The sequence below is a fragment of the Gadus macrocephalus genome, chromosome 9, assembly GCF_031168955.1.
Source record: "Gadus macrocephalus chromosome 9, ASM3116895v1".
Classification (NCBI taxonomy): Eukaryota; Metazoa; Chordata; class Actinopteri; order Gadiformes; family Gadidae; genus Gadus; species Gadus macrocephalus.
The window spans coordinates 15,373,364-15,391,917 of NC_082390.1; the positions used below are offsets into that span (position 1 = coordinate 15,373,364).

Sequence of the window (18,554 nt, forward strand, 5' to 3'; positions counted from 1 at the left end):
TTTAGGAAAAAAACAGCTTTAATTTTGAAATGATTGTGCCCGTTACATTTCCTTTCCTGTTATTCTTGTTTTTTTTGTATTATATTTTCTTCCAATTACCAAGATAACATGGCTCTTACGTTGATATCAAAGGTACATCTCTTAAGAGAAAATAAAACTCATCTCAAAAGACAAATTCAGAACAGTACAAGAGAAAGAAAGAAAATACGATATTTCATTTAGGATGGTTCAAAACAATTTACTACAACCAATAAATGGCTGCTTGAGGGGTAGGATGACATTTCAACATGGCTGCTCTACCAAGTAAGGTATGGGTCAATATAAACCCTAAAAATGGAGTACAACCAATCACAGTGTAATGTCCACAAACTCCCATGATGCCCCTCTCTCCATGGGAGATTAAGGCATTCAGCACATTGGGTTACAATATGCATGATACCTCAAATAGGTGGAGGGTCCAAAGGGGCTATCAGGACAAAGACCTTTTCTGTCTGTCTGTTTGTTTAACTTCAAAAAGCTCATACTCATGAATATCTAGTACCAGAAGAATTCAACCATATCTTAGATAGATTACAATGCCAATGTTGTTCTGTAATTTGGGGGTAAATATCTGTACGATTTCTGTTTTCACATTCTATGCCCGTTAGGTAGGTAATAAGGCTGTACATGCTCAAACTGAACTGAAAAAAGGGAGCAATTGTTTGTGTGCTATCGTGCCTTCCATTTACAAACCCGTATCTACACCTTCCAGTTTCAGTGTTTAAATCCTCCATTATTCGGTGGATTCATTGGGTATAGTTATTTGATGGAATGAAAAGCCTAAAATAAACTCCTGAACCTCCATGGGAAATGATAGCCCATCAGTGGCCTAGAATCTCATGTGTCTCCTTTCCAGTTCCTGTCACAGAACAGGAGCGCCTCGTGACTATTGTTAACATTGCTCTTGTTAAAAAACTCAAGACATGAAAATCAAATCAAACATAAGAGACTTGGGAGGACAAGGAGTTGCATTTAAAAACCAAACAGCCATAAAAGGTCTAGTTTAATGTAAAAAATAAAAATACAACATTGCAACAAAATGTAACTGCAACAATTCGTTAGGCTGTTATCCATACATTACTGCCTTGGTGGGATTTCACGAGTCACCAAAGGGCTACCTAGCAAGATGCAAATCCTGTGCAAGTGCAAGTGCAAGATGACATTCCACCACATTCATTACTGTTAACTCTTTTTGCGCCCACTTTTATCGAACAATTAGGAAGGTATACGCTTCTACTTGCACCACATGTATGAATGTTGGCCCCGAAAAGAAAAAACTAATTTATCATCCATAGTGATGATCATCATTAGGTTCTAAGCCGCATTGAGGTGGATTGTTGCACCAAAAGAAATCATTCACGGTGTGCTCATGTTCCAAATTTTGTAATACTAAAGGCCAATAAAATATAGAATTCAGAGGAGACCTCCATTTGTTGTTTTTATCCGAGTCTAGTTGTGGTAAAGAGTGATGTTCAGATAGTGTCGTTGTCAATGTTGCCAAGTGGTTCTTTAGCTCCTCTACAGCACAGGTTGAGATGATGACATGTGAGATGATGATGCACTGCACAGTAGATGAGCGACCATGACATAATAACTAAGACAGGGCATACAGGCTACAGGGGAGAGGGTTCTTGTTTGGTTGGCATTATGTTTGGTGTGTTTGTATCAATGTATGTCAGTGTGTTTTTGCAACATGCATATACAGTATGTGTAGTACCAAAAAAAGCAACATTGTTTTGCCCCTCCACTTTAATGTTTGTGTCTGTGTGTCTGTGTGTCTGTGTGTCTGTGTGTCTGTGTGTCTGTGTGTCTGTGTGTCTGTGTGTCTGTGTGTCTGTGTGTCTGTGTGTCTGTGTGTCTGTGTGATGTCCATTCAGAAGTTGTTTATTCCCGCTCTCTCTTTCTCTCTCCCTGATGTCCTACCAAAGTCCACACTACCTTTAGCTCCCCATGCATCATTCCCCTTTCCTTTCAACTTCCTCTCCTAACCCCCCCCCCACCCCCACCCCTACCCCACCCAAACACCGCTGCCTGGGGACCCCCCGGACTCGCTACTCGGCCTGGGCGTCATAGTTGGCACCGCCGGCTTTCTTCAGCTCAGTGCGGATGTAGTTCTCGTCCAGCTCCCGGATGTCACTGATCATGAACTCCTTGGCAAAGTTCTGCGGGGGAGGAAGGATGGAACAAGGCACACGGGTCAGGGAGAGTCTATACATGACGGAGATGCTGACACTGTTTTATTCACATCTCGTTTTGTTCTCCGAGAAGTGCTAAAAAAACAAAACAACGAATGCTCTTATGCATGATGAAAGAACTGCTTAATGGACCCGAGTTGTTTTCAGGCATTGTGAACTGCTGCGGTGTGGTTTAATTAGGGGTTTATAGTGGACAAAGGACAACCCATACCCTTCTATTCAATAAAGTGCAGAAATATGTATACAGTCGGGTTGCTTGAGTGCGTCTTTTTAGAAAGGCAAACGGACACTAAAGCATTAAAATCAGGTTCTATGTATCTACTTTTCTTTTGAATCACCATTAGGTATACTCAAATGCAATCTATGGAAGCACATTCCAACACACAAATTCAGCAGTACAGTACAGAAACCCAAATGACCTGCACGATGTCCTTGACCAGCGTCTTGTCTGTGCTGATCTTGGCCCGCTGCAGTCCGCTGACGTTCTCTCCGATCCACGTGATCAGGGTGAACTTGGCCCGCTTGCTCATGGCGTCCCCCGTCGTGATCCTCACGAAGCCATAGAGACGGACATCATCTGTGAGCGAGAGAGCGAGGGGTGAGAGGGAACACTAGATGGGGGAGGGACCACATACACATATCTCCCAAATACCATCTGCCACCACCAAGGGAAGGCTAGACCCTATATCTAAAAGACTAGGCCCTATATCAAACAGACTAAGCACTATGCCTAAGACTAGGCAGGTATATCTATATCTCTCTGTATCTTAAAGAATAGGCCCTCTAAGAGGTGTGTTTGACAGAGTGCAAAGCAGCGACCTGACTATTCATAGAGATTTGTTTATTGATCCCCTCGGAGGCAAGTCGGCTGTCAAAATGAGACGAACGAGGAAACCAACACTGAAAATCTGCAGCAATAGTACTAGGTTGCTGTTAGGGTCAAATTACTTTGGCAGCATATACTTTACCAGGGAACAAAAAAATGCAATTTGCTAAATTTAGTTTATGCCGTGAATTACAATATAGTATGTTCGGGACCCGAATGTTGAATGTTCTAATGTTAACGGCAGAAATTCTGACACCAGTGTGAAACCACAGAGCTTCCACTCATCAAGTTTCAGTTTCATGCTACTTCTTGAACATACTTTGCAATAATATAAACTTTGTGTGCGTCAATGACATTTAGGTCAACAAACTAAAGAAGATGCGTTATGAATGATCATGCCAAGCATTAGATGCATCCTCCTTTTGTTTTTCATATCTTGAATATTGGCTATTACCTTAGCTATTGTAATTTGTGTTTGTCTTTCAACATTCATATAAATCACAGATTGCCTCCGGCGACATTGAATAAAGCTAACCTTGGCAGAGTTACAAGCGTGTCTGTTACTGGTGACATATTAACAAGTGTTTGTAGAACAATGAAAAACCAATGCATGCACATGATTGACCTTTAACTCCCATGGCCGCAGAGACAAAATCACAGTCTTAGAAACCCTGAGTATATACTATGAAACAACATTAACTCTATTAACTGTACACACTGCATGAAGTGAACAGAGCAGTCCATCTACAAAGCATAGCTTCTGGCTGTGACTCATTGATATTCTTCAAGGTTCGACTGAAGGTAGGCCATGCTGGCACTGCAAGGCAGGAAGAGGGCTTTTGAGGTGGAGAATGCCCTGCAGCAGAGTGTGTGTGTGTGTGTGTGTGTGTGTGTGTGTGTGTGTGTGTGTGTGTGTGTGTGTGTGTGTGTGTGTGTGTGTGTGTGTGTGTGTGTGTGTGTGTGTGTGTGTGTGTGTGTGTGTGTGTGTGTGTGTATCTTGGCAGTGCTGACACTGCAGTCTGCCTCAAGTGGCTCCAAAACTTCGGCCATTTATGACAACTATGAGACAGCAAGAAATAAAAATTGAAAATGGGGAGAAAATCTAACTGAACCACAAATCGAATATATTGATCCGTGTTGAGCAAAAGGAGTGAGGCAAACATTTATGTTGCTCATGAAGAGCAACAATATGTCTACAGATAGGTATTTCATTAATTGGTACTTATCAGGCAATAAGATAAATAACATACGATTCACTTCCACATGGGAACGCAAGCCTGAAAATGTTGCGGAAAAGAACAGCCAGAGGACATGCGCATCAGGAACAACTTGCGAGTTTTGGAGCGCCACACCCAACTTTTGAGTCGCTGGAGGGTGGGCGTCAAGGGGGGCGTGTTCTAATTCTACATATGTTTCGATTTTAACTGTTGCGTGAGGTCAAGACGGGCAACACAACTCATTATAGTACTTTAGATATAAACTCCACTCGCTTTTTATAACATAGGGAAAATAAATCCAGGTCAATAGATCACCAGAGCTGCATAGCCTCTAATGCTATGGGATAACTAGGCTATCCGGGAGGGGATGGAGTTTACAATGTCAAGTGTTCAACGGTTAGTGAGATGACGGCCCGAGCAGAAAGACTCTTAAAAGATTAGTGTCCTGGCTGGGAACGTAAGAAGTCAAGCACCCTGTCAAGCTGTGTGCCATACCCTCCTACTGCATGACGAGCACAGTGATGAAACAGACCGCACACACCAACACACTGGCGCACCACGAAGCAAATACACTTCACGTGAAGAAAATGTATATTCACATAGCTTAGGCCCTATATGGGAGGGGAAAGGGTGGTCCATCAATCGGGGAAATGGAAAGAAAATTGCTCCGATATAGACTGTAGTCTATAGATTGAAGGCCTTACCTTTGCACTGACTCTTGAATTCCTCATAGTCGGTGCCTTGTCCCCCAGATACGATCATAGAGCCCTCGTATATAAACGACGCCCTAGGAAATATTGAAAACACTTAATTAAAACGTGCATTCATCCATTCATAATCTATGCGATTCTCCAGTGATTCAAGAGATCCTTGCCAAATATTATCTCCTCCGCTCCCATAAGGCCTACACACATTAACAAATAGGCCTATGCATTAACGTTACATTAGATGGGTTATTATTTTTTATGTAGCGTGGCATTACATTTCGCATTAGACAATAAAATACCCGGTTAGGAATAACAAGGCTAATCCAAACTATGCAGGGGATCAGATTGTGCGTAGACATACGTGTCACAGTACCCCTTCTGGATATAGGACAAAGGAAATAGTTCTGCACCGCTCGCCTTATTCACTTAATGTATTCTGGAAGATGCAACATTAAACCACCAGACTACTTATCATCCAAATATCGAAAATTTGGCGAAAAGGCTTGCAATGTCGATATGCATGCCAATTGACAAATAACTTAAAATGTGCCTAACGGTATCGCTCAATGAGACATGATAAGACTGAACACTCACCAATTTATCTCTGTGTTATCGTCCCTGACTTGGTTGTAAGCTTCTCTGCAAGCGTCTTTATCGATTTTCGTTGCCATTTTGGATGGACACAGAGTGAAGAGGAGTCAGCAGGACGGAGGGGCAGATCGTCGAAGAGAAGCAGATGAAGGGGCGAACAGTCTCTCACTCCAATAGCTATTAGGCTATACAATAGACTGTCAGAGCTGTTTCACTCTCAACTCACGAGCCGCAAAGAGAACAATCGGCCTTTGCCTGCTGCGCTATCAAACAGGGGGAGCGGACGCACAAAGAGCAGAAGTGGTGCAGCTGGCAGTGGGCTAGATCTCCTCTCAATTATCGGGAAAAAGAGACTCTTCTGGTAGCTCGATTCATTTCCTATATTTCAAGTGCATGGGCGTTGGTGATGTTTGTCAATCAGGTTGCAGACGGTGAGGTCCCCGGTTCACAGGATTCTTCTCCTCCTAATGGTCAATGAAGGGACAATTCAAATTAAATCCGCCCGTTCTCCAGACTATTCCGCAGGGTAATCTCGCCACATAGTGGACAATTACCCACATTGCGGATTAGGAACAAAGGTCTGCAGCCAGCTATGTGTTGTGTTTTTGTGTACTAGCTATGCGCAAATACAGAAAATACATGCTATTTTCACATAATGGTCCAACATATAACACACCACTTTTTACAGGACTATTACAACACTTTGCAGTCAACATAAATTTGCAAATCTATATTCTGTTTTAGAATACACAAATACGATTATGCATTTAAAGCCATATGGAATAAGCGCTTCCTTTTGAATTGCGCATACATATGATATGTTGATCAAACTTTCTTTATCCTGAAATCCTACTTTTTTTACGATAAGGAAATACATTTAGGCCCATAATGTTTTATAATCTTTAAGGGCCATGGCTTTTACTACACTTATACATTATACACACACATTTTTTAACTCGCATGTAGTTATACACTATAACGAAATCAATTTGACATATTAGGACTACAAACAAATTACGTACACAGGTATTTTAGAACACTGCAACGTAGCCTTCTTGAATGTACCTTGATGAGCCTCCCATGCAGATTTTGATTGGTCAGCGGCCTCACGGAACACTTCCTGGATGATGTTGAGCCAACAGCATCGAGTTTTAGGACCATGGACAGCCTCGAAGAAATGCATTTTAGCAAGATATATATGGTTTAAAATAAGGACATTTTACTTATATTCAACATAACAGTTTAGTTACGTTATCCTCTTCTCATGACTCATAAGCCACACGCAACCACAACTACTTCCTCATATCACATTATAAAAATATATAACCCCTCTCAAGAACGCAAATGAGTAAGTATAATACGTAAGCATTTTGAAAAAAACAACTTCAGAAAGTTACTAAATTAAACGGTGTGTATGTGTGTGTGCGTGTGTGTGTGTGTGTGTGTGTGTGTGTGTGTGTGTGTGTGTGTGTGTGTGCGCGTGCGTGCGTGCGTGCGTGCGTGTGCGTGCGTGTGTGTGTGTGTGCGCGCGTGCGTGTGTGTGTGTGTTTTAAAGATAATGCCAAAGTCAGAGGCCACGATGGAGAGTGGTACGCACAGCTGTACGTCACAGCATCAGCGACTGAGTGCATCGTCCAAGGTCAGCCTCCGATAGCAATACATTGGAGTGGTAGTGATGTCGTTTATTTACTCGTTAAATAAACGTCAAAGTGCACGCACACCCCCTGCCTCATTGTAGCCTACTACCATTTTCTTCTGAAGTTACCTGAGTCATGCTATGATGACCTATTGCGATGTGATTGTATTTAAGCTTATCTTTCCTGCTGGCTTGAATCCAAATCCAAAGTCGTGTTTCCTATATTATCAGGAAAACAATCAAGCCTTGATCTGAAACCAAAGAGGCAATGACCTGGATGAAGAAGAATAAATAGATATCATGAACTGACTTTCTATTCAGAACCCCCAAACAATCGTCTTTGTCAAATTGAAGTCCTCCAACCGTCAATACGTTATTTTAATAACCTGCTGATGTGAATTAGAAGTTAGGCTAGTTATCTTATCACTCTGAAATGACCTTGGATGCATGTTCTCCAACGGTTAACACTGCCGTTCACACTATTGAGCCAAAGTATCGCTTCAATAGCTCGCCGACCTCCTCAAGGCCTCCCATGGCGGAGGCTGAGGACCTGACCTCGGGCCTGTTGTGGACCCCCAGGTGTTTGGCTGGGCGGGCCAGGCGGCGGAGCTCCTGCAGGGGCTGCAGCAGCAGCGCCGGCTGGGCACGCTGTGTGACGTGGTGCTGGTGGCGGGGGCCCAGCGCCTCAGCGCCCACCGCGCCCTCCTGGCCATCTCCAGCCCCTACTTCCACGCCATGTTCACCCTGGTCATGAAGGAGCAGCGGCAGGCGGAGGTGAGGACCGTCTGAGGGGTGGTGGTGTGAGTGTGCTTGTCTTTTTTAATTGGTCTAAAATCAGCGGTGTTTGTTGAGGGGCGCTGCAGTCAACCTCCACTTGGACACCACAATCCAGACTAAAAAGCTGCTCGTGTTGGCTGGATGCAGACTCATATCTTGCGGCAATCTTCGATCTCAAAGATCTCAGTTCGTGAGATCTTTTGCTGGCTTCTCCAAACTAGTTGTGTCTGCCAAAGAGTGACTATCACTCCCTCTCTGTCCTGCTCTCTTCTCCATGGAGATACTGTCCAGGGACTTCCTTCGTTCCTTCTTTTTAATCGTCATATCTTTGACCCGTATGCCACGGCCACGGTGTGTCTCTGCTCTCGTCCCCAGGTGGAGCTGGTGGGGACGTCCTACGGGGGTCTGAAGGCTGTGGTGGACTTCATGTATAGCGGGGAGCTGCCATTGAACGGCGGGAACATCAATGATGTCCTGGAGACCGCCCACCTGCTGCAGGTGAAGAAGGGTCTCTCTGTGAGGAGCTCTGGTATCGGAGGGCTCGTCTCGAAGCTATGATCACAGAGTCAATCCAATTGGTCCACGTTGTTGGTATTTTCTGACAAACATTCTCCATAGCACCATTGAGTTTCAGTCCTTCAGTCCTTTTGTGTGTCTTGGTCGTTCGCTTGGATCTATCACAGAAGTCAATTTCAGAGAACTGCATTGTTCTTTAACGTGCAATAACAACAATTGGCCATTAGGGGACACCACCTCCCCAGATCTTGTTTCTGTATGTTTTTCGTTCTTAAATGTAAGCAGCCGATATTTACCATATATATAATTTTTTTTTGTATGTGTAATGTACTTGTTTCCTCCACTCTCTATAAACCTGCTGTGTGAATGTCAAACCCAATTGGACTATGAAGGTGGGCCAAGCGGTGGACTTCTGCTGCCAGTACCTGGAGATGGAGGTGTGCGAGGACAACTACCTGTACCTGCAGGAGCTGGCTCTCTTCTACAGCCTGGAGCGCCTGGAGGCCTTCGTGGACCGCTTCATCCTCCAGCACTTCGCCACGCTGTCGCTGACTGCCGACTTCCTGCAAAACATCCCCTTGGACAAGCTGAGCTCCTACCTGTGCAGTGAGCAGGTCTGTAGTACGAGGCTTCCTCTTGACGGGATCCTCACGCATCGGAGCGTGAGCGTCCCTTCGTGTTTCAGCCTTAAATAAAGGATGTGAGCCCCTTGGTTCTTATGTCGATCTCTCATGAAGTGTTAAGGTCCACATTTTAACCGTCGACATGCTGTGCAGTCGCACAATGCAGCGTCCATAGCGGTTGACGCCGCAGTGAATCAAGTCTAGACGCGGTGAATCAAGTCTAGACGCGGTGAAGGCACGGTGGTTGCGGCAGAGCTTCTGAGTCCTCTCCGCACCTTCGTCTGTACTTCAGCCTGAGAGACATCCCCAAAAGTCTGTCCCTCAGACCAGACGTCCTTTAACGGCCCCCGTGGCTCCGTGCGTCCCCCAGGTGCAGCACGCCAGCGAGCGGGCCCTGCTGCAGGCGGCCCTTCAGTGGCTGAGCCGGGGGCCCGAGCCGCGGCTGGCCCACGGCCGGCAGCTCCTCTCCCGCGTCCGGCTGCCCCTGCTGGGCCCCGAGGAGCTGGTGGGCCCCGTGCGGTCGGCCGTGAGGGCCCTGCTGCCCGGGGACGTGGGCTGCGAGGCCCTGGTGGAGGAGGCCCTGGCGTACCACGCCCGGCCCAGCGCCCAGCCCCTCCTGCAGACCCAGCGCACGGCGCTCCGCGGGGGCTCGGAGAGGCTGCTGCTGATTGGCGGAGAGGTGACCCCCTTTGGTTTTATCAAGAGGTTCACTGATCTCCAGATGTGAGGAACACACTTCACACTTTACATCGTGTGTGTGTGTGTGCCCCCCCCCCCCCCCCCACCCCCAGGTTCTGGACCGTGGCAGTGGGCTGACGGCCAGTGTGTTCTGGCTGGACGCGGCTGCAGGGGCGGCGGCGGCGGCGGCGGGGGGCTGGCGGGAGGAGTGCCTGCTCCCCGACCTGCGGAGCCACCTCTCCGTGGCCACGCTGGGGGGCTTCATCTACACGGCGGGAGGCAGCTCGTCCCGCGACCACAGCGGCGACACCGCCTGCAGCCTGCTGCACCGATACGACCCCCGGCAGAGGACCTGGGCCGAGGTACCCCCCCCCCCCCCCCCACTCCGTCACCACCACGCTGCACAGCAATACACCAGATCAAACTCCACCTAGTACACCCCTAGAATATATACACTTAGAATATTACGCATTTAGAATACATTTCTGTTAAAACTTCTATTGTATTTTATTCTATTCTATTTTATTTATATTTTAAGCCCAGAAAATACAGAGTATGTCTCACAAAGATTTCACCGCACATCCTGTATAAGTACGAGACAAATAGAAACCTTTTGAATCTTGAATCTACTGTAGTACCCCATCTGGCTGCGCTGCACTATGCCAGGCCCTCATCTCAACGCCGGTCGGCCCCTCGTGGTAGTGTATCCCGCTTGTTCTGTTGTTGCAGTGCGCGCCGATGAACCAGCGGCGGGAACACTTCTTCCTGGCTGCCGCGGGCGGGTGTCTGATCGCCGTGGGCGGGAGGAACGTCACAGGACCCCTGTCGTCTGTGGAGGTGTACCACCCTGCGGAGGACTGCTGGACCTACGTGGCCGGGCTGCCCAGGTAGGACGGTCCATCAGGAGGCCGTTCTCTCTGGACTTTACCTTCATATGGGCCAGATAATGGCTCCTTTAACCAGATGGTGAACGCATTCATACAGCGTTCAACGTTTTGCCTTCATACTTTGATACTAGACAATACTTAGTTAACCTTAACATATCAGGGAATGGAGAAATAGAATGAGGTCGTTGATTATAGCGAGATAACACATTCAGTGGAGCTCCTTTCAGAGGGCTATCAGGGGGTGCAATAGAAGACACATAGAGATCCCTTGGGGCTGTTATTGGCCTCTGCCTTTGGTTCGGGGTCTTCTTCTTTCAGACATGTTTGCATGATATTACTAACGCCTCCTTTAAACCTCAATTTTCTCCAATAGTGGCGACAAAAACAAACTAAATGGCAATTTTTTTGTCTCTACTTCCTCAAAAAGAAACCTTGCTCCCTATGTCCTTGTGTGTGGCCCCCCCGGCCCCCCCCTGCTCCACTGTGGACTCATGGCCCCCGCTCTGTCTCCACCCCCCCCCCCCCCCCCAGGCGGACCTACGGCCACGCCGGCACCGTCCACCACGGCACCGTCTACATCTCCGGCGGCTACGACCAGCAGATCGGCCCCTACCGGCGGGACGTGCTGAGCTACGACCCGCCGGCCGCGGGGGCCCCGTCCGGCCGGGCCCCCGGCTGGCAGGAGCGCCGGCCCATGGGCGAGGCGCGCGGCTGGCACTGCATGGCCTCGCTGGGCAGCCGCGTCTACGTCATCGGGGGCAGCAACGACCTGCTGGACGCCCCCGACCGGCTGGACGTGGGGGCGGTGGAGGCGCTGGACCCGGCCAGCGGGCAGTGGTCCCGCCTGGCCGACCTGCCGGCGCCCGTCAGCGAGGCGGGGCTGGCGGTGTGGGGCGGCCGGGTCTACGTGCTGGGCGGCTACAGCTGGGTGAGCATGACCTTCTCCCGGGCCACGCAGGTGTACGACCCCGCCACGGGGCAGTGGGCCCCGGGCCCCGAGCTGCCCAAGCGGATGGCGGGGGCCTCGGCCTGCACCTGCACCCTGAGGCCCCCCGCCGACGACGCCATGGCCGCCGCCCCAACCCCCGCCGCCGCCGCCAACGCCACCGCCCCTCCCCCCGCCGACGCCAGCGCCAACGCCCCTCCCCCCTCCGCCGCTCCCACAGACGATGAGGAGGAGGGAGGAGAGGGCGGGGGGAGACAGTGGGGGCCCCAGCCCGTCTGAGGAGAGCCGTGACGTTCTTCCCCCTGTTGGCTCGGTGATGAGTGAGTGTGAGTCCCACTTTGTGTTGTGGGAGTGACTTGTTGAATACGGTTGAATCTGACCTAGTTTTCAGTTCAGTGAAGGTGAGTACTCCCTTAATAGAAAGCCTCCACTCATGTGCGATGTATGTGTAAAATCATTTAAGATACTGCTGTTACAAAATGACCCGGTTGGAATGACACTTTATTAAATATTGTTTCTTGGTGTTTCCTAATGTTTACCAAAGGATTTGTCTTCATGGATAACGTTTATTTTCTGTGGAAGATGGTGCAAGTGTTTTTTTTTTTGTTTTACAATTTCAACACAGATCTGTTTTCTATATTTTGGCAGTGCATTTCACAGTATAGTTCTTGGTGTTTCATAATGTTTACCATAGGATTTGTCTTCAAAGCATAACGCTTCTTAACATGGCAGATGCTACAAATAGGAAATTTAGTTTCATTTTATCTAGGATAAAGATTTTTTATTATTTATTATTTTATTCAAGTTATTTGTTTTACAATTTCAACACATCTCTGTGTATTACGTTTCGCCAGTGCATTTCACAGTATCATTTTATCATCAACACTGAATGAACAGTTTTAAGGAAAAACTTCAAGCCCTTGCAAGGTCTGTTTTCATTTTACGAACATGAAGATGGTATTAATCCACTCTTTCTTCTCTCTGCCCTTTCATTCTTATTCAAATGGGTAATAAGGATGAGACTTCAGCCTGAAAACCAAAAATGCATGGGAATTTGTTAGGTCCACTTAAATGTCACCTCAATCTATTTAACTGCACTGACATACAAACTTTTGCACATTGCTAGCGCATACCACGACCAATACCCCTGTTATTATGATGAGGCCTCACACGTCTTCCATAAAGGTGTTCATTACCAAAGCCCTAAGTAGCAATTAGATAAATCCATTGGACATGATGTCTCTTATTTATTTGTTTGTATTTGTGTGTATGGGCACAACTTACTCTTCAAGGACACAAGCTCTCCATCCCCGGTCCAGCCCCCTCAGCGCGGCCACGTCCTCCTCCGTCAGACTAAAGTCAAAGATCTGCGTGCAACAATACATTCTCTTGGCCGTTGTCACACTACGAAATAAAATGGTTTATGCTTCCCTCTTCTCATATTTTTTAACATTGAAGAAGTTCATTTGAATTCTCTTTGGTTATGTTTCTGGCTTATTGATTACACAAACACCAGTAAAGATTGATCCCTCAAACACAATTTGGTTTCAACATGAACACTCGTTAGGAAATAGCGGAAATATAGCCAACGGACAAAGAAACACTGATCCGCAGTGCACCTTGAGGCTGAACTGGTCTTGGCTGTATGTGCTCAAAAAAGCAAAGGGGTGGGGAAGACACCAGTGCTACCATAGTGGTTGAAGCTGGAAAAAGATGGCGCTAGGACAGAAGGAAGCACAGAATGAAGGCAGGAACAAGGAGAAAGTGGTCACCTTTGTGTTCTCGAGGATGTGATGAGCTCTGTCGCTCTTGGGGATGACTGATATTCCTTGCTGCACGTGGTAGCGCAGCAAAACCTGGGACAAACGCACACGATGGGAAGTAACAAGCCTCTGCACCCACATACACAACAGGTCTCCCATACTAACTGTGGTGTAAAATAGGAATGACACATCACATAAAACATTGAAGGTACTATACCATATAGTTATGCTTGAGCACGCCTTCGTATGAAGTCTCATTGCAAGCTCACAGAAAGCTCCCTTCCTCTGCTGACACTTCAACCAGGAGACCTAACACGCCCTAGTAGATGGCCCTCTTCCCCAGGAAACCCCCCCCCCCCCCACTCCTTAGGTGGAAAAGGAAAAAACCCAACTGCCCCAACTTCCCCCCTTCCTGGTTTTACTGCTGATTAGCTTAGGAACTCAGTATTTCTATCGACCAAGAGACTTGGCTCCCAGCCTAGACCGTGAGCCACTTCTTAGTTTAACTTTGTTTCCTTAGATCACACCTAAATAGATGCAGACCATGGGAACTGCTTTTGTCCTTGTTTGTTTTAAACTCTTTGATGCATGTGCTACCAATGTTCGAGTCACCCTAGAAGGATCATGTACATCCATTGTCTCATTGAAGGTGCTTGGTAAATAAAGCTGCCTGAGTCTTCCCATTGGTCATGCTCTATTAAATCAAATTTTACTATACTTACAAATAGTCAAGAATTGTCCTAAAATAAATACTTTTCATCACGTCACACACACATCAGCACACAAATACACATACACATACAAACTCACATTCACTGACCTGCGCAGAGCTATGTTTGTGCTTCCTGGCAATTTCTTTAATGACCGGGTCTTCTAGAAGGTTCTCTGGATCTCTCTCCCCTCTGTGACTGCAGGACAGGGTAATTGAGGTTATCCTCTCCCCTTGTTAAACCCAACCGACAACGGCACTAAACCTTCCTATGTAACCCTTTAAAACAAGAACCCAGTGACCACTGCCAACAGCTGGAGGAGGGATGCAGACTTACAGTTCCGGGGGTCTTTCAGGGGAGCCAAAGGGGCTGTAGGCAGTAAGGACGATGTTTTTGGCTTTGCAAAACTCTACCAACTCCATCTGGGCCAGGTACGGGTGCAGCTCCACCTGCGGGTGAAGATCACATGATGTCCTCCCAATGAATGATGGGTGTCCGACAGACTCTGTCTAGTCACAGAACGGACAGGTCCTTTGTATTTGAGGATGTCTCAAGGTTTTTAATTGGTATTCTACTTGTTGTGCTGCATAGTGCCTCTTTGTATCATTGTAAAAACAAGTTTTCGAACCCTTTCCACTAAGAACCCAGAGTGAGGTAATAACATCGATCAGAAGTGTTACAGTGTTACAAAAGTGTCAACCAGAAACCCCATCGGCCTTTGCCTTGGTGTGTATGAACATAATGTACGTTCGGTAGACTGATGATGAGGACCTTGATGGACGGCTTGTACCTGGTTGACGGCGGGCGGGACCCGAGCCAGAGCGAGGAGTCTCTCCAGCTGGAGAGCGTTGAAGTTGGACACACCGATGCTCTTGGCTTTACCACACGCCTGCAGGGCTTCCATTCCCTGCACCCAGCCACAGAACAACAATCCATCCGCTCAGATAGGGTTGGAGGTGAAAGCACCAGAGGGACAGACGGACAGACGGAGGGAGTGGTCTTACCCTCCACACATCCAGATAGTCAATGTCGGTTGTTAGCATCTCCCCAGCTTTCATTGGAAAAAGCTCATCACCGACTTTCTGAAAAGTTACAGTTTCACAGACATCTGTTTACAAAGTATCTGGATAGACACAAGGTTATACGTAACTACATCTTAGATGAGAGTTCATCTTTCTCAGAGCAGCCATCGGGCCCACAATATAATATTATTTGATATGCACAGTTGTGGGATTGTATGCCTTTATGGGGGGGGGGGGGCAAGCTGCTTTTTGAACAGGATAGTCAAGGGAGAATGAAGAGGTCGGAATTCAAACCGAAGTGGCTACAAGGCGTATTGGTTCTCTCAATATGTGACATTGACCTGACCTTCAGGCCTACAGGGAAATGCACCAGGTAGAGGTCCACGTAGTCGAGCTGCAGGGCCCCCAGGGACTGGTCAAGGCAGGCAGGGATGTCCTCTGGGGCATGATGGGTAAGCCACAGCTGCAAACACACACACACACACACACACACACACACACATACACATACACATTCACACACACACACGCACACACACACACACACACACACACAAAATTGGGACTTAAAAGGTCTCTGGCTGGAGGAAGGAAGTGTAGGGGGGGTAACTCAAAAGGAATGCACAGGGTCTTTCATAGGGTGTTTCAGAAGTCTGGTGGCCCCGGCCCCAGGCTCCCACCTTGCTGGTGATAAACATGTCCTCTCTCCTGATGATGCCCTGCTGGATCTTGGAGCGCAGGGCCCGGCCGACGTCCACCTCGTTGTGGTGGTTGTGGGCCGTGTCGATGTGGCGGTAGCCCGCCGCGATGCCCGCCTCCACAGCCGCCTGAGCCTGGGCCGGGGAGCGCGGCAGGTGGGGGGGCTGGGAGGGACACCATGGAGAACAGGCCAAGGGACATGGTGAAGGGAGCGCAGGCAGATCAGCGTCACGCTAACAGTTTCTGCTTTTAAAAAGGCCTAACCTGGATCCCTCTGGTTTATTCAAAAACCAAGCTATGTCCAAGTCTCCATTTGTATCAAAGGTTTCAGTAAAGAAAATTGTGTCCTCTGAACGAAGAGAGGTTCTGCTGCGCATGCAACACACTTTGGTGTATTTTGTTGACTCTGAGCCTCATATCCTCCAAATAGTTCAGTTCCCCTTCCTACCACTGAAAAGTACCTCCAATCTAAGACAGTTATTGTCACAATGTGACCTAGAGAAAGTAGAATTGTTTAATCCTGACTGGACTGCTGTGCGTCTCTGCTCTCAGATATCAGCAAAGAGTCACCCTCTTGCAGTAAGAGAGAGAGAGAGAGAGAGAGAGAGAGAGAGAGAGGGGGGGGCGGAGAGAGAGAGAGAGAGAGAGAGAGAGAGAGAGAGAGAGGGGGGCGGAGAGAGAGAGAGAGAGAGAGGGGAGAGAGAGGGCAGAGAGAGAGAGAGAGAGAGAGAGAGAGAGAGGGCAGAGAGAGAGAGAGAGAGAGAGAGAGAGAGAGAGAGAGAGAGAGAGAGAGAGAGAGAGAGAGAGGGGGGCGGAGAGAGAGAGAGAGAGAGGGGAGAGAGAGGGCAGAGAGAGAGAGAGAGAGCGCGGGGAGAGAGAGAGAGTGCGGAGAGAGAGAGAGAGAGAGAGAGAGAGAGAGAGAGAGAGAGAGAGAGAGAGAGAGAGAGGGCAGAGAGAGAGAGAGAGAGCACGGAGAGAGAGAGAGAGAGAGAGAGAGAGAGAGAGAGAGAGAGAGAGAGAGAGAGAGAGAGGGCAAAAGGACAAACATCAAGAGCTAGACAGATCCTATCGCTCAAAACGAGGTAAAAATGCAGAAGTGAAGCAAAAGGGTAAATAGTGTGCGTGGACTACCTTCCACGTGCCCAGACCCAATATGGGCATGCGCCTTCCGTCGTTGAGCTCTAGGATCCTTGCCACCCGTGCGTCCTGCTCTTCCATGTGGGTCGTGTTTGAACTAGCAGGCCGGCGGGGTCGCAGGAACACAACAGACCTTGAGGACTCACAGACCAGGCCTCCAGTTCACCTTTCAGTCCACTTAGCTCAAACAGTCTAAATGAAAAACCCTAGACTGCACATTGAATTGTATTGTTGTCGTTTATCTTTTTCTCTCAGTCAGGGCCTTTACTTCCTTATGTTCCCGGTGTCTCTCTGTCCGTCACTCTCTCGCTGCTCTCTCTAAGGACTACTCCCCTCCCCCGTCAACTTCCCTTTTTTTTTTATCTCTCATGGGGTTAATGATTTCACAAATCCAAGCACCTCACCACTTTGCTGTATTTCGGTGTACACACTGCACCTACAGAGGCAAAGCCTATGGTGGAAACATTTTTTTCATAGGGGTCTGATACACACACACCTACACACTGTCAGGCACTCACGCACAAACACACACACGCACACAAACACACACTCACACATACACACTTGCATACACGCACGCACTCACACACACACAAAAATACACACACAAACACACACACGCACAAACACACGAACACAGACACACACGCAAACACGTACACATAAACTAAAACACACACAGACACACACACGCACGCACCCACTAACACACGCACACATTCAAGCATGTACAATATAATATAGCTTCAATGAGCAATCAAGACTGGAAAGTTTTATCAAGTTAAATGTATTATAACCACAGAACAATGACACAAATCTGCAGATCCATGTTCTGTCTTGTTTAGCAAGCTATTTTTTAGGGTCAATGACCTTTTTATGCATTTCATTAAAATAAAGACCACAAAGTCCACAAGGCTCATTTGGACCTTCTTAAGAACACCCTGAATGATTGAAAAGGTTTCCTCTTTCCTGGAGCCCTACTGCTTCTACAGGTTGGTCCCAGGAGGGGGGGCTGATGTACAGAATCGGCTCCTCTTCTTCTTTTACATTTATCAGCTGGATTGGCCCACATTTTTCATTGTCAATGTATTTTTTTAAAGATTCTGCCAAGAGACCATAGATTAACTAAGGCTATATTATGTGCATATCTTTAAAGAATGTATTCTTTGACATTGAAAAGTATTGCACTGTTCAGTGACTGAATATAAGAAATAATACTGTATCTTATTATATATTATGTTGTTTTATTTTCTATAATCTTGAATTGTCTTGTATTATTATCTTATCTTCAGGATTTCAATTCTTCGGGACACACAAACCACACTCAGTATCAAAGGATCCTATTTCAAAATAAATCAACAGTGATCGGCAAAGATACGTTTACATTGGGTATTTGGCCCCTCCTCCACCATATGGAGGTAACGGTTGGTAGACTCAATAGTTAAAGTGACTGCAATATAATGCATACCATGTGTCTGCAGGGAGAAAAACAAGCTTTGAGTGTGTGTGTGTGTGTGTGTGTGTGTGTGTGTGTGTGTGTGTGTGTGTGTGTGTGTGTGTGTGTGTGTGTGTGTGTGTGTGTGTG

At 47.3% G+C, this 18,554-nt stretch overlaps 3 protein-coding genes across 4 annotated transcripts; 1 reads left to right on the top strand and 2 right to left on the bottom strand.

The window, feature by feature from the left end:
- Positions 1-6,048, bottom strand: cotl1 (coactosin-like F-actin binding protein 1). Its single transcript, XM_060061087.1, has 4 exons — positions 5,579-6,048; positions 4,982-5,064; positions 2,654-2,811; positions 1-2,201 (listed from the first exon to the last, which is right to left on the bottom strand). The coding sequence occupies exons 1-4, from the start codon at positions 5,653-5,655 to the stop codon at positions 2,091-2,093; spliced, it is 429 nt and encodes a 142-aa protein (XP_059917070.1). The 5' UTR covers positions 5,656-6,048; the 3' UTR covers positions 1-2,090.
- Positions 6,049-6,663: 615 nt separating this feature from the next.
- klhl36 (kelch-like family member 36) lies at positions 6,664-13,068 on the top strand. Of its 2 annotated transcripts, none has more exons than XM_060061060.1 (9): positions 6,664-6,923; positions 7,131-7,214; positions 7,791-7,985; positions 8,364-8,486; positions 8,897-9,118; positions 9,498-9,806; positions 9,919-10,167; positions 10,535-10,692; positions 11,224-13,068. In XM_060061060.1, exons 2-9 carry the CDS (start codon positions 7,134-7,136, stop codon positions 11,915-11,917), a joined length of 2,031 nt encoding a protein of 676 aa, XP_059917043.1. In that variant the 5' UTR covers positions 6,664-6,923; positions 7,131-7,133; the 3' UTR covers positions 11,918-13,068. The 2 variants fall into 2 exon arrangements, with proteins under 2 accessions (XP_059917043.1, XP_059917044.1); XM_060061061.1 differs by having other exon boundaries at positions 6,666-6,923; positions 7,719-7,985.
- On the bottom strand, positions 12,372-17,497 carry zgc:56622 (uncharacterized protein LOC326033 homolog). The gene is made up of 10 exons (XM_060061075.1): positions 16,964-17,497; positions 15,814-15,996; positions 15,480-15,596; positions 15,116-15,193; positions 14,902-15,018; positions 14,448-14,560; positions 14,222-14,309; positions 13,411-13,494; positions 12,923-13,005; positions 12,372-12,667 (listed from the first exon to the last, which is right to left on the bottom strand). The coding sequence occupies exons 1-10, from the start codon at positions 17,048-17,050 to the stop codon at positions 12,634-12,636; spliced, it is 984 nt and encodes a 327-aa protein (XP_059917058.1). The 5' UTR covers positions 17,051-17,497; the 3' UTR covers positions 12,372-12,633.
- Positions 17,498-18,554: the final 1,057 nt, after the last annotated feature.

Coding starts and splice junctions, on each gene's coding strand:
- cotl1 (XM_060061087.1), bottom strand. CDS start 5,655: ATGGCAACGAAAATCGATAAAGACGCTTGCAGAGAAGCTTACAACCAA. Junction 5,065..5,578: donor GATAACACAGAGATAAATTG/GTGAGTGTTCAG, acceptor AATATTTCCTAG/GGCGTCGTTTATATACGAGG. Junction 2,202..2,653: donor TGGTCAAGGACATCGTGCAG/GTCATTTGGGTT, acceptor CCTCCCCCGCAG/AACTTTGCCAAGGAGTTCAT.
- klhl36 (XM_060061060.1), top strand. CDS start 7,134: ATGCCAAAGTCAGAGGCCACGATGGAGAGTGGTACGCACAGCTGTACG. Junction 9,119..9,497: donor CCTACCTGTGCAGTGAGCAG/GTCTGTAGTACG, acceptor TGCGTCCCCCAG/GTGCAGCACGCCAGCGAGCG. Junction 9,807..9,918: donor TGCTGCTGATTGGCGGAGAG/GTGACCCCCTTT, acceptor CCCCACCCCCAG/GTTCTGGACCGTGGCAGTGG.
- zgc:56622 (XM_060061075.1), bottom strand. CDS start 17,050: ATGGAAGAGCAGGACGCACGGGTGGCAAGGATCCTAGAGCTCAACGAC. Junction 13,006..13,410: donor ACATCCTCGAGAACACAAAG/GTGACCACTTTC, acceptor TGTTGCACGCAG/ATCTTTGACTTTAGTCTGAC. Junction 12,668..12,922: donor AGAGCTTGTGTCCTTGAAGA/GTAAGTTGTGCC, acceptor TTTGGTTTTCAG/GCTGAAGTCTCATCCTTATT.